The 15476-nt window shown below is 40.0% G+C and overlaps 1 protein-coding gene across 1 annotated transcript in view; it reads left to right on the top strand.

The window, feature by feature from the left end:
* The window catches only part of xpo7 (exportin 7), a 249926-nt gene that overhangs the window by 161439 nt on the left and 73011 nt on the right, over nucleotides 1–15476 (top strand). The window contains 2 exon segments of the mRNA XM_051933382.1: nucleotides 6251–6324; nucleotides 9682–9801. Coding sequence (XP_051789342.1) covers nucleotides 6251–6324; nucleotides 9682–9801 — 194 coding nt within the window.

Genomic DNA, 15476 nt, shown 5'->3' with positions numbered 1-15476 from the left:
TTGACAGGAGCCTGCTCAGAGCCCGTCGCTCTGCCACAGATGTCAAACTGTCCAGCTCTGTGCCTACAATAGAGCCTGCCTTCCTCACCAGTTTGTCCAGGCGTGAGGCGTCTCTCTTCTTAATGCTGCCTTCCCAGCACACCACTGCGTGGCAGGACTCTGAGTTGTATTGGAAGTCCGATGTACTGTAAATAGGCTGAACAGGACTGGAGAAAGTACAGTCCCCTGCGGCGCTCCTGTGTTGCTGACCACAATGTCAGACTTGCAGTTCCCGAGACACACATACTGAGGTCTGTCTGTAAGATAGTCCACGATCCATGCCACCAGGTATGAATCTACTCCCATCTCTGTCAGCTTGTCCCTAAGGAGAAGACGTTGGATGGTGTTGAAGTCACTAGAGAAGTCCAGAAACATCAACAACAACATTTATTTATATAGCACATTTTCATACAAAAAGTAGCTCAAAGTGCTTTACATAATGTAGAGAAGAAAAATAAAAGACAAAATAAGAAATTAAAATAAGACAACATTAATTAACATAGAAAGGAGTAAGGTCCGATGGCCAGGGTGGACAGAAAAAACAAAAAAAAACTCCAGAAGGCTGGAGAAAAAAATAAAATCTGTAGGGGTTCCAGGCCACGAGACCGCCCAGTCCCCTTTGGGCATTCTACCTAACATAAATGAAATAGTCCTCTTTGTAGTTCGGGTTTTTCACGGAGTCACTTGATGCTGATGGTCATGCAGACTTCTGGCTTTTAATCCATCCATCATTGTTGGAACATCATGGTGCTTTGGGTAGATGGTGGTGGCGCACACCACCACCAACAGGACACTGGTAAAGGAAACAGAAGAGAGAGTAGGGGTTAGTACAGATTTTGAATGAATAGTTATTATAATGAATTAGATATACAGAGTATCAGGATTAAATTACAGTGAAGTTATGAGAAGGCCATGTTAAAATAATGTGTTTTCAGTAGTTTTTTAAAGTGCTCCACTGTATTAGCCTGGCGAATTCCTACTGGCAGGCTATTCCAGATTTTAGGTGCAGAACAGCAGAAGGCCGCCTCACCACTTCTTTTAAGTTTTGCTCTTGGAATTCTAAGGAGACACTCAGTTGAGGATCTGAGGTTACGATTTGGAATATAAGGTGTCAGACATTCCGATATATAAGCCGGGGCGAGATTATTTAAAGCTTTATAAACCATAAGCAGAATTTTAAAGTCAATTCTGAATGACACAGGTAGCCAGTGTAGTGACATCAAAACAGGAGAAATGTGTTCGGATTTTCTTTTCCTGGTAAGGATTCTAGCAGCTGCATTCTGCACTAGTTGCAAACGATTGATGTCTTTTTTGGGTAGTCCTGAGAGGAGTGCGTTACAGTAATCTAGCCGACTGAAAACAAACGCATGAACTAATTTCTCTGCATCTTTCGATGATATAAGAGGTCTAACTTTTGCTATATTTCTTAGGTGAAAAAATGCTGTCCTAGTGATCTGATTAATATGCGATTTAAAATTCAGATTACAATCAACGGTTACCCCTAAGCTTTTTACCTCCGATTTGACTTTTAATCCTAATGCATCCAGTTTATTTCTAATAGCCTCATTGTATCCATTATTGCCAATCACTAAGATTTCGTTTTTTTTCTTTATTTAATTTGAGAAAGTTACTATTCATCCATTCTGAGATACAAGTTAGACATTGTGTTAGTGAATCAAGAGATTTGGGGTCATCAGGTGCTATTGATAAATACAGCTGTGTGTCATCAGCATAGCTGTGGTAGCTCACGTTGTGCCCTGAGATAATCTGACCTAATGGAAGCATGTAGATTGAGAAGAGCAGTGGACCCAGGATAGAGCCTTGTGGAACACCATATAGAATATCATGTGTCTTTGAGTTATAATTACCACAACTAACAAAGAATTTTCTCCCTGCCAGGTAGGATTCAAACCAATTTAAGACACTGCCAGAGAGGCCCACCCATTGACTAAGGCGATTCTTAAGAATATTATGATCAATGGTGTCAAATGCGGCACTCAGATCTAAGAGGATGAGAAACAGATAAATGGCCTCTGTCTGCATTTACCCGCAAGTCATTTACTACTTTAACGAGTGCAGTTTCTGTGCTGTGATTTGTTCTAAAACCTGACTGAAATTTATCAAGAATAGCATGTTTATTGAGGTGCTCATTTAACTGCATAATGACTGCCTTCTCTAGAATTTTACTTAAGAAAGGCAGGTTAGAGATGGGTCTATAATTTTCAAGAGCAGAGGGATCGAGATTATTTTTCTTAAGTAGGGGTTTAACTACCGCAGTCTTAAGACAGTCTGGGAAGACCCCCGTATCTAATGACGAATTTACTATGTCAAGAACATTATCACTAAGCACGCCCGATACTTCTTTGAAAAAATTTGTTGGTATTGGGTCAAGGGCACAGGTGGAGGGTTTCATTTGAGAAATTATTTTATGTAAATCAGGTAAATCTATCCTAGTGAAAGACTTTAATTTGTTTATTATGGGGTACTGGGGTTTAGGAGGATCCTTAGTGTGGGGGAGATATACTATGTTATTTCTAATATCATTAATTTTTTGATTGAAAAATACAGCGATAGCCTCACAGGTTTTACTGGAAGTACTTAGGAGGCATTCCTTTGAGTTACCTGGGTTTAACAGATGATCAATTGTCGAAAATAAGACTCTGGGATTACTAGCATTGTTATTTATAATCTTAGAGAAATAGCAGCGCCTCTCAAGACGGACTGTGTTATTGTATTCTGTTATTTTAACTTTTAATATTTCATAGTCAATAGTTAGTTTAGTTTTCCTCCATTTACGCTCAGCTCTACGGCATGTTCTCTTTAAATCAGACACTCTTTGGGTCTTCCATGGTATAACAATGCTAGAACATTTTTTAACTGTCTTTTCAGGTGCAACTAAGTAAACAGCAGCCCTCACTTTAGTATTAAATCTTTCCACCTTACTATTTACATTCTCCTCGCTATTATAGTTGGCACTATAAACGGACTGATTGGTTAGAATGTTTGAAAGTTTTAAAGCTGCTGATGAGTCAAAGAACCGTTTTTTAACAATATGCTTCTCATGAGTGTTTTCTATCATTATTTCTATATTAAAGAGTAGAAGAAAATGGTCTGATAGACCAATATCAATGACCTGCTTTATATCAACTTTTAGTCCTTTAGTAATTACTAAGTCTAACGTATGACCTGCTTTATGTGCAGGCTGATTAACGAGCTGTCTCAAATCAAAAGAGTCCAGGAGGTTCATAAATTCTTTTACTTTCTGGTCACATTGATTATCTATATGAAAATTAATTCTTACAGCACCACTTCTTCTGTCCAAGTGGGAGAGGGATCGGTGTAGCATGTAGATGATGGCATTCTCCGCTCCCACATTCTCCTGGTATACGAACTGCAGAGGGTCAAGGGCGTGACGGACCTGTGGCCTCAGGTGGTGAAGCAGCAGCCACTCTATGGTCTTCATCACATGCGACGTCAGAGCGACAAGCCAGAAGTCATTCAGCTCACTAGGATGTGATACCTTTGGGACTGGGGTGATGCAAGATGTTTTCCAAAGCCTCGGGACTCTCCCCTATTCCAGGCTCAGGTTGAAGATGCGCTGTAGAGGACTCTCCAGCTCCAATGCACAGGCCTTCAGCAGTCGTGGCGATACTCCATCTGGACCCGCTGCTTTGCTGGCACAAAGTCTCCTCAGCTCTCTGCTTACCTGGGCTGCTGTAATTGTGGGTTTGGGTAAACTCTCTCCTACGCTGGTATCAGCAGAAGGATGGGTGGAGGGTACAGTATTTCGAGGTGAGAGTGGGTTACGGTGGTCAAACCTGTTAAAAAAGTTGTAAGACATTTCCTGAAATCAGGGATTAATAAAGTATATCCAAAAAAAGTTATGATATGAATTTTATTAACTAACTTTTGTGGTAAAATAGGAAAACTGTCTACAATTGTTTTACCACTCCTCTTTTATTGTCATATGCTACATTTACATTTATTTATTTGGCCGACACCTTTATTTAAAGTGATTTATGACATTTGAAATACAATTGGTTACGTTTCTTTTTTTCTTTTTCCAGTTGGAACACATGTGGATGAAATTCCTTATTCAAGGTCACACAGTGTCAGTGGTGGGATTATGAACCCACAACCTAAGAGTTTGAAGTCCAAAGCCTTTACCACTACACCATATGACATGGTTATGTCACCTTTTAGTCCCTTAACATTCCTCATGCCCTCATAGCAGCATATTTCTTCCAAGGCCCTCTCAGAAACATTTTTCTCAAAATCTAATTTTTTTTATTATATTTACAGTGTAAAATGTATGTGCTCTTCAGAATGCTGGTTTATTGATAACCCTGAGGAGTGATTGTGTGTTTTAAGGATGCTTTTAATAGATACTGAGATTGAGCCATTCATGGAAGCAGTACATTCAGAAAATGAATGTTAAATCAGTATTGTACATACAGTGCATCCGTAAAGTATTCACAGCGCATCACTTTTTCCACATTTTGTTATGTTACAGCCTTATTCCAAAATGGATTAAATTCATTTTTTTCCTCAGAATTCTACACACAACACCCCATAATGACAACGTGAATAAAGTTTACTTGAGGTTTTTGCAAATTTATTAAAAATAAATAAACTGAGAAAGCACATATACATAAGTATTCACAGCCTTTGCTCAATACTTTGTCGATGCACCTTTGGCAGCAATTACAGCCTCAAGTCTTTTTGAATATGATGCCACAAGCTTGGCACACCTATCCATGGCCAGTTTCACCCATTCCTCTTTGCAGCTCCATCAGGTTGGATGGGAAGCGTCAGTGCAGAGCCATTTTAAGATCACTCCAGAGATGTTCAGTCGGATTCAAGTCTGGGCTCTGGCTGGGCCACTCAAGGACATTCATAGAGTTGTCCTGAAGCCACTCCTTTGATATCGTGGCTGTGTGCTTAGGGTCGTTGTCCTGCTGAAAGATGAACCGTCGCCCCAGTCTGAGGTCAAGAGCGCTCTGGAGCAGGTTTTCATCCAGGATGTCTCTGTACATTGCTGCAGTCATCTTTCCCTTTATCCTGACTAGTCTTCCAGTTCCTGCCGCTGATAAACATCCCCACAGCATGATGCTGCCACCACCATGCTTCACTGTAGGGATGGTATTGGCCTAGGGATGAGCTGTGCCTGGTTTCCTCCAAACGTGACACATGGCATTCACACCAAAGAGTTCTATCTTTGTGTCATCAGACCAGAGAATTTTCTTTCTCATGGTCTAAGAGTCCTTCAGGTGCCTTTTGGCAAACTCCAGGCGGGCTGCCATGTGCCTTTTACTAAGGAGCGGCTTCCGTCTGGCCACTCTACCATACAGGCCTGATTGGTGGATTGCTGCAGAGATGGTTGTCCCTTCTGGAAGGTTCTCCTCTCTCCACAGAGGACCTCTGGAGCTCTGACAGAGCGACCATCGGGTTCTTGGTCACCTCCCTGACTAAGGCCCTTCTCTCCCGATCGCTCAGTTTAGATGGCCGGCCAGCTCTAGGAAGAGTCCTGGTGGTTTCGAACTTCTTCCACTTACGGATGATGGAGGCCACTGTGCTCGTTGAGACCTTCAAAGCAGCAGAAATTTTTCTGTAACCTTCCCCAGATTTGTGCCTCGAGACAAACCTGTCTTGGAGGTCTACAGACAATTCCTTTGACTTCATGCTTGGTTTGTGCTCTGACATGATCTGTCAACTGTGGGACCTTATATAGACAGGTGTGTGCCTTTCCAAATCATGTCCTATCAACTGAATTTACCACAGGTGGACTCCAAGTAAGCTGCAGGAACATCTCAAGGATGATCAGGGGAAACAGGATGCACCTGAGCTCAATTTTGAGCTTCATGGCAAAGGCTGTGAATACTTATGTACATGTGCTTTCTCAATTTTTAAAATTTTTTTATAATTTGCAAAAATCTCAAGTAAACTTTTTTCACGTTGTCATTATGTGGTGTTGTGTGTAGAATTCTGAGGAAAAAAATGAATTTAATCCATTTTGAAATAAGGCTGTAACATAAAATGTGGAAAAAGTGATGCGCTGTGAATACTTTCCTGATGCACTGTATTTTTGCATTATGATTAAATTTATTTGCTATGGTAATATCACAATGTTTATTTACCTGTCTTAAATGAAATAAAGTTGTATTTCCTTGTTATTTAAAATAAAAAATATGTATATATATTTTTTTTTTAGCTTTTTTGGATTCTTCAACTCTACAGCTGTTTTTTGATTTGTATCATTCCATTCCTCCAACGCTCTCACCTTTGGTAAGTGCCTTTGATTTTAAACTTGAGTTGTAACTTACATAAATCTTTGGTGTTTTTGGTCAGTTTGACTGAAGGTGTTTTAAAATAATATTTATGAATAATTTAATATAAATAAACTTTATAGCCCCCTTGGAATCCTAATTGAAAATGTTATTAACATACTGTCATAATTTCTAAAATGCAAAATGAATATTTGTTGATATATTATTTTAATCTGTTGTTTTTAAGCCTTTCTTTGTTAATAAAAAAGGAAAATATTTATGTTTTTAGTACATTTCTGTAATTGATATGCATACACCTGCAGAGCTACCTGTAAGCACTATTGAGATTGAACTGTTGATTTTTTTAAAATAGTTTAAAGAACTATTTAGTGCCAGTTTCATTGACATTTGGGCTTTGGGATAGCTTGTAGAAGTCTCATGTCTATGTTTGTGAATGTAATTAACTAATGTTTCCTAATGCTTCACTCCCACTTAACAATATTTTTAGTGATGTTAAGGGAACAGATACTGTAGATAACTTTTTGCTGTTTATTACACTTGAGCATACCACATAACTGTGAGAATCAGGTTACACATAGGTCCTCTACGCTGCCTTGTGGATAGTCATGATGAAGCAAACATACGAGGGGAACTAGTGATCTTGATGCGGAGTGGTTTATAGATGGTATTACCTTAAGCATTTATTTTTTGGGGTATGTAATTTAAGCACAATAATGCCAAAAACCCCTTACTGTAAACAATAACATTTTTGTGTCTTTCCTTAACTAGTGATGTAACAAATGAGTTTTCCTTCACAAAAAAAATGCAAAACTGTGTTGCAAACTGTGCCAGTAAACTTCATACCATTGATATGGGAAGAAAGGTTTTTAGTTTTATTTATATATGCCACCTTTTTCTTTATGTGCAAAAGGATAGGAAAATATTTTCTGATGCATGCATGTTTGGATTAGTGAAGCTGCACTGCCAAAGCTAAATTGTGTTTCACATTTTTTGTTAATCATTTGAGCAGGCGACTTTGAGTGAGTTTCACATTTCGTGATTGCAAAATCAAATATGAAACAAATGTTAGTAACAATTTCACAAAACTAAAATATTTTTTTATTTTGATGCATTTTTTTCAAATGTTAAAAGGAGAGATAAACTGTTTGATCCTTCCATTGTATTTTCTGGCTTAGAGTACTGTAATTACACATGCATTCAGTCATTGAGTTTGCAGTCTTTCAGGCCATCAGAATTTCTTCTATTCTGTATTTCACTTAACTGGAAACCTATCCTCGCATATGGTTACTAAAATGAGGGTTTCACGTAAAGTTTGTTTGAGACCGGATGAGGAAGATGGGCTTTGCCTGTAATGATGAAAAAAATGATCATATACGTTTTCCTAATTAAGGATTAAAATCCTTCACAGAAATTATTGTAGATTTTAATTTATGGGCTTCTCTTTAACATACTGTAAATGCTAAAGCAGGTCATGCTCACACTCTTTGAAAATATATTTTATGTAGGCTGCTTTAATTTAAAAAATGTTTCAGGCTAAATGAAAAAGTGACTTCTCTATATTCACATCTATTGACTGTTGCTTTTCTGTGTATGAAGAGCTGTTGCTGTGTGCTTGAAAGTTAAAGTGTAGGCATTTATTCATCTTCAATTTAGTACTAAAAATTAGCTTGTTAAATCCTTTCAAATGTATTTGAATAGTAAATGTAACTAGAAACACTTTTTTCAGAGAATGTTTGTTTTTAATTTTTACATTTAATGTACAGTAATCCCTCCTCCAGCGCGGGGGTTGCGTTCCAGAGCCATCCGCGAAGTAGAAACCATATGTTTATATGGTTATTTTTATATTGTCATGCTTGGGTCACAGATTTGCGCAGAAACACAGGAGGTTGTAGAGAGACAGGAACATTATTCAAACACTGCAAACAAACATTTGTCTCTTTTTCAAAAGTTTAAACTGTGCTTCATGACAAGACAGAGATGACATTTCCGTCTCACAATTAAAAGAATGCAAACATATCTTCCTCTTCAAAGGAGTGCGCGTCAGGAGCAGAGACTGTCAGAAAGATAGAGAGGAAAGCAAACAAATCAATAGGGCTGTTTGGCTTATAAGTATGCGAAGCACCGCGGCACAAAGCTGTTGAAGGTGGCAGCTCACACCCCCTCCGTCAGGAGCAGACAAAGAGAGAGAGAGACAGAGAAAAACAAACATCAAAAATCAATACGTGCCCTTCGAGCTTTTAAGTATGCGAAGCACCGTGCAGCATGTCACTTCAGGAAGCAGCTGCACAGAAGGTAGCAACGTGAAGATAATCTTTTAGCATTTTTAGACTAGCGTCCCTATCGTCTAGGTGTGCGAACAGCCCCCCTGCTCAATCCCCCTACATCAGGATCAGAGAAAGTCAGTGCAAGAGAGAGAGAGAAAAGTAAGTTGGGTAGCTTCTCAGCCATCTGCCAATAGCGTCCCTTGTATGAAATCAACTGGGCAAACCAACTGAGGAAGCATGTACCAGAAATTAAAAGACCCATTGTCCTCAGAAATCCGCGAACCAGCAAAAAATCAGCGATATATATTTAAATATGCTTACATATAGAAGCCGCGAAAGGCGAAGCGCGATATAGCGAGGGATTACTGTATACTTTAAAGAATTGTAGTTCTAACTTAAAAGTGTATTTATAAACACACACTCCACAAATAACAACATTAACGCTGTCCACCATATTTTTAATTCTTGTAATTTTCATTTCAAACTAAAACCACCAGTATTTGCCTTCAACTTTTATAGAAGTGTGATTTATAGTTCTTTCCAGAAATACAGCATTTAGACCATTGCTTAGTGTTCACAGTAAGCTGAATGATACATTCACAGTTAGAATGAGATGTCACAAGGCCACCTAGCTGACTGTTGGCAGCACAAAATACCCAGATAGAAAAGTTCATACTTGGTGGTCAATTAAAGAGAAAGATTAGATACACATGATCAGAATCTAGTACTGTCCTTCTAACAACCAATGTTTTGATTGTTACATTTTAATTTGACTTGAGTTCTTGTGGCGTAATTAAGGTATGGCCCAGAAGTGACCATTATTGTGAATATAAAGTTGTCTCAGACTATACCTAGGACAAGTCTTCATTAAGCAGGAGAAAGTTATGCAATAGTTGTGGGGAAGGGCTATGATCATAGAGAGGAAACAAGAGGTTGGAAGTTGGGGGTTAGAGGGAGAGGGTAAATAGGCATGCCACTCTGCTGGATAGAGAGGACAACTAACCATAAAGACAGGGCAAGGAAGGTAGTGAATATTTTCTTGTGAACCATGTATATATATTATTATTGATAGTTTAACTTTGTTTTCACAGGTGTTATCATGTTTAGTTCAAATTGCTTCAGTTAGAAGATCTTTATTTAACAATGCAGAAAGAGCAAAATTCTTGTCTCATCTAGTTGATGGAGTGAAAAGAATACTGGAAAATCCACAAGTAAGTATGCAACTAATATAAAAACATTCATAATGTTTTACTTGTCCTAATTAAATTTTATATAATCCATTATCTTTAGAATGATAAACAATATCTTTACTTCCTAAACTTGGTCTATCTGCGCTGTTTATCAACACAGAAAACTAAACTGTGTCTTTGTGCTTAGAGATTTCAGATTTGTGTTACCTAAGGAGTTACTCTCCTCCATTCATGTTTCTTGCTTAACACTGTTTTGTTTTATCTGCAATATTAGCTACACCACACAAACAAAATGCAGTGTTTATTTTTATAACAAAATAAGTTGTGAATATAAAAATAACATTACTGTAGGTTGTCACAAAACTCACAATGAGACATAACAAGGTTTGGGGCAGCCACTCGTATAATATGGTTTCCTGTCTGCAAATCGTTTTTTAAGTTGATAGCACTGCTGTGCACAAAGCTGAGTCCAATACAGAACTGAGGGAATAGGGAAAAGGCGGAGGCTTTTAAAGGGGAAGACAGGAAGTGAAGTCAAAGGGGTCGGGCTCATGCAGCTCTTCTGTCATTAGTGCGAGCCTGGACGTGACATCACTTGCAAGGTCTCCTTCCATTGGCTCGGTCCTGGAAGTGACGTCAAGAGGACCAGGTGGAATCTCCCGTGAATGGTCTGCAGGCAAGGGAGAAAAAGAGTCAGTGCACTCTGCCACATCCTGGTATGTCTCAGAACTGTCCTTACTCAAGCCCTTTAGCTGCCTCCCATGCGCACGTGTATGACAAGGTCTAAAATGAACTAAAATGCTTTATTATTCTTACTGTGCATACTTTTGAAACAGTTATGTTGTCAGAATGCACAATTCTGTAAATCTGTAATACAGTATTATGAAAAAGTTTGGGAACCCCTCTTAATTCTTTGGATTTTTGTTTATCATTGGCTGAGCTTTCAAAGTAGTAGTTTCCTTTTAATATATGACATGCCTTATTGAAACAGTAGTATTTCAGCAGTGACATTAACTTTATTGGATTAACAGAAACATTAACAGTAATAAAATTAGACAGGTGCATAAATTTGGGTACCCCAACAGAGATAGTACATCAATACTTCATTGAGCCTCCTTTTGCAAATATAACAGCCTCTAGACACCTTCTATAGCCTTTGATGAGTGTGTGGATTCTGGATTGAGGTATTTTTTTACAATTCTTCCATACAAAATCTCTCCAGTTCAGTTAAATTTGATGGCTGCCGAGCATGGACAGCCTGCTTCAAATCATCCCATAGATTTTCGATGATATTCAAGTCAGGGGACTGTGACGGCCATTCCAGAACATTACACTTCTCCCACTGCATGAATGCCTTTGTAGATTTCGAACTGTGTTTTGGGTCATTGTCTTGTTGGAATATCCAACACCTGCATAACTTTAACTTTGTGACTGATGCTTGAACATTATCCTGAAGAATTTGTTGATATTGGGTTGAATTCATCTGACCCCCGACTTTAACAAGGGCCCCAGCCCCTGAATTAGCCACACCAGCCCCACAGCATTAGGTGAACCTCCACCTAATTTGACAGTAGGTAGCAGGTGTTTTTATTGGAATGCAGTGTTCTTCTTCCGCCATGCAAAGCACTTTTTGTTATGACCAGACCAGCAAGCCCGCGATTCTCGAAAGAATCGCAAATCCAAGAATGGCAATCACTTTCTGTTCCCTCCAATACTTGGAGGGATGAAATATCATGGAGGGTGGGTGCGTCCTGGGAAAGTTCATTTAATTAAATAAATATATTTGTACTAAAGCGGTTTGTTTTTGGAACTGTGACTCATCTGGTTCTGGTGTTTCAGAAGCGCGTTGTAGGCGCCTTCGTTTATTGTTTTTATCCATGCAGTTTCGTTTTTGTTTTTCTATGGCTGTGTCGTCAGTGAGAAGTCGTTTGCTGACGGCGGCGGATTCGCGTGCTGAAGTGGCCATGGCGGCGGATCTGGGCATGGAGGGCTACATTACTAAACGAGCGTGGTATATGCGGTGGTGTGGGCGGTCGCGTTCAGGCAGCTGTACAACCTGGCGTGCACGCTTTACCTCAGGTTTAGTTTACAGGTCGTAGCCATGGTAAAGTTTTCATTTAATTAAATAAACATATTTGTACTAAAGCGATTTCTTTGTGTGGGCACCTTCCTTCATTCTTTTTATCCATATGGGCTTGTTTACAGGTCGTAGCCATACGGGCTTGTGTTTGTATTTAGTTGAGCTGTTTCATTGTGGAGCCATGACGTCTTTGCTTCTGGTGTGTCTGAAGCGTGTCGTAGGAGCCTCCGTGTATTGTGTTTATCTATGCGGTCTCGTTTTTGTTGTTCTGTGGCTGTGTCGTTAAGTAGAAGTCGTTTACTGTTAGGAAGCATACTCCAACCTACACACACTGACTGCTGGCACAGTGGATTAGAGCAGGTGTAGTTTACAGGTTGTGGTGTTTGGGCGCCACGCACTGACTCTGGGAACTACGGGCTCAGTTTTGTATTACAAATCGTTGAGCTCTTTCATTAATCCCAATGAATCCTCATGAATAGTGGACTCATTATAGAATGCGTACTCAGCTAAATGTTGGAATTGTTCAGCATCTGTCCGTCGTTCCTGTGTTTGTTGGAATACTGAACAACTTTGTAGCCCTTGTGCAGTTTTGTTTTGGATCTGTGCCTCTCTTGCATGTAGTGTTTCAGAAACACTTTGAAGGCGCCTTTGAGCTCTGTGTTGTTGGAGCCGTGACTCCTTTGCGTCCGCTGTTTCAGAGGCGCGTTGTAGGCGACTTCGTTCATTTTGTTTATCCATACGGGCTCGTTTTTCTATTTCCGTTACCTGAGGTGTTTCGTTTTGGAGCCGTGACTTCTTTGATTGTGGTGTTTGTGAAGCGCGTGGTAGGTGCCTCCGTTTATTGTTTGTATCCATGCGTTCTCGTTTTTGTTTCTCTGTTACTGAATTACCGTTATGTGATTCAAACATGCCACACAGACTGCTGGCACATACATACTACTGACTCTGGGAGGCCGCTGCGTTTGACTGTGGGTTGTGGTGTTTGGGTGGTGTTTGGGCGTCACCTACTGAATTTTCCTCAATAGTGGACTCATTATTGAAAGCGTTGTCAGCCAACTGGCGTAAGCGTTTAGCAGACGTCTGGCGTTGATGTCTGCGACGGGCATGTTTTGCTTGTGGCGTTTGAGTGCCGCGTTGTTGCATGTCCATTATTTGTGACACGCTATTTTTGATTTTTAATTGATTTGCCTCCGCTTTGCGCAAAGTCCGTTTCACTCTACGTCGTGCATTGTTTGTATCGTGCCTTGTCCGTTTTTGTATGTCGGTCAGTTGAGCTTTCTGCTTTTTGAGTCCCGCTTGCTTGTTTTCTGGCCGGTCATATGCGCGTTGCTTTGCTCCCTTTTTTGTATGTCCGAGTCACGAGCTCTTTGTTTTGAAATCGTGCTTGTTTCGATGCAGCACTTTGAGACGCGCGCTGTATGCATCTACGTTTAATGTGTCTGTTCATTTGGGCATGTCTCTGTAACGGGGTTACTTGAGCTTTGCGTTTTTTGATCCGAGACATTTTTTCTCACGTATTTTCCGAAGCGCGTTGTATGCGCCGCCGTGTATTGTTTTGGTTTCATTCGTGTTCGTGTGTTTGGTCCCGTTATCCGATCCGAATCGTTTTGTACCCGTGACCGTGTATGCATGACTTGTTTGTTCCTCAGCGTGCGAATATGTATAAGTAATAAGGAGGATCGCACTCACTGTTAATATGGAGCCTTTTCTCCAGTTGAATGGTTAATAGTGCTTTATTTTAATGAGATCCACCTATGCTGCCTAGTGTGAAGGTTTTGAGATGACGTATGTTTAATATGGACGTTTCCTTTAGATATGTGGCTTTGGGTGTCACTTCTTATTGATTTGGGGGGGGGGGGGTGTGGGTAAGGATTGTTGTTGTGCGAGCGTCTTCTTTCGTTTTGTGTTCCAGGGGCTTGTTGAATCCCCCTCTTTGTGTGTGTCCCGTCCGTTGCTTGTAGGGTGTGTGGGGTGGTTTTGTGTTCTTTTTTTTTGTGTTTCAGGGGCTTGTTAAATCCCCCTCTTGGTGTGTATCCCGTCCGGTGCCTGTAGGGGGGGAGCCTTGCCGTTGTGCGCGAGCGTCTTCTTTTTTTTTGTGTGCTAGTTTCGTGTGCAATGGGTTTCGTGCGGTGCCTGCCTTTGACTACATTTTTCTTTGCCTTTTCCCTTTTTCTGTGCTTGTGGCGTCTCATTTCTTTGTCCTCCTGTTTCTTTGCTCACTCCTTTTTTCTGTGGTCTTGTCCGCCTCTCGCGGCCCTTTCTTGCGCCTGCGCAGTACGTCTTTTTGCAGCTACGGCCCATAGCCGGATGTGCCTGCGTCCATCATCCGGTTTAGCATTCTCGGTTAGTAATATGGATAACTCCGTTTTTGTCTCATCAGTCCAAAGCACTTTGTTCCAAAATGAATCTGGCTTGTCTAAATGAGCATTTGCATAAAACAAGCGACTCTGTTTGTGGCATGAGTGCAGAAAGGGCTTCTTTCTCATCACCCTGCCATACAGATGTTCTTTGTGCAAATTGCGCTGAATTGAAATGTACAGATACACCATCTGCAGCAAGATATTCTTGCAGGTCTTTGGAGATGATCTGTGGGTTGTTTGTAACTGTTCTCACAATCCTGCGCATATGCCGCTCCTGTATTTTTCTTGGCGTGCCAAACCTGGGTTTAACAGCAACTGTGCCTGTGGCCTTCCATTTCCTAATTCCATTCCTTACAGTTGAAACTGACAGTTTAAACCTCTGAGATAGCTTTTTGTAGCCTTCCCCTAAACCATGATACTGAACAATCTTTGTTTTCAGATCTTTTGAGAGTTGCTTTGAGGATCCCATGCTGTCACTCTTCAGAGGAGAGTCAAAGGGAAGCACAACTTGCAATTGACCACCTTAAATACCTTTTCTCATGATTGGACACACCTGTCTATGAAGTTCAAGGCTTAACGAGCAAATCCAACCAATATGGTGTTGCAAGTAATCAATATTGAGCACTTACATGGATTCAAATCAGCAAAATTACAAGGGTACCAAAATTTTTGCACAGCCAGTTTTTCACATTTGATTTAATTTCGTACAACTAAATACTACTTCACTAATAATTTGTGTTCGGAAAACACACCGGTACTCAGATGTTCCTAGGAAATGAAAGACATACCACTGTTATGTTTTTTGTTGAAAGTAGAGTAAATTATTATGCAGGCTGAGATGGGTTCCCAAACTTTTTCATATGTATGTATTTTTTGTTTATAAAATGTAAATAATATTTCATTATTTGCAGCCTATAAGAAAAGGCTTTTGTTGCTATCAGAATAACATGTCTGAGACAGACTTTTCTTACCTGCTTCTACTGAACTGGTTTATACTTAAAGTCATGCATCCTAATGCAACTTAAAGGACCTATTCTGTAACAGAATAGTAGCTTTACAGATCTGCACACATATTGCACAAAAACCTCAGGTATAAAGGCAAAAGCAGGATAAAAATTGGTGGCCTTTTGTTTAGAAAGCTGTTGCATTTTGTTAGTAGTGAAATCAGTTTATGTTTTTGCTTACCACAAAGCTTGTAATCCTGTTAATCCTGCAAAATGGTGATCCTGAGGCCTCCTCAAGTTCCATTAGAAAAT

The sequence above is a fragment of the Erpetoichthys calabaricus genome, chromosome 1 (genome assembly GCF_900747795.2).
Source record: "Erpetoichthys calabaricus chromosome 1, fErpCal1.3, whole genome shotgun sequence".
NCBI lineage: Eukaryota > Metazoa > Chordata > Cladistia > Polypteriformes > Polypteridae > Erpetoichthys > Erpetoichthys calabaricus.
The sequence above is the reverse complement of the archived record's forward strand: the minus strand, read 5'-3'. Positions and strand labels throughout refer to the sequence as shown.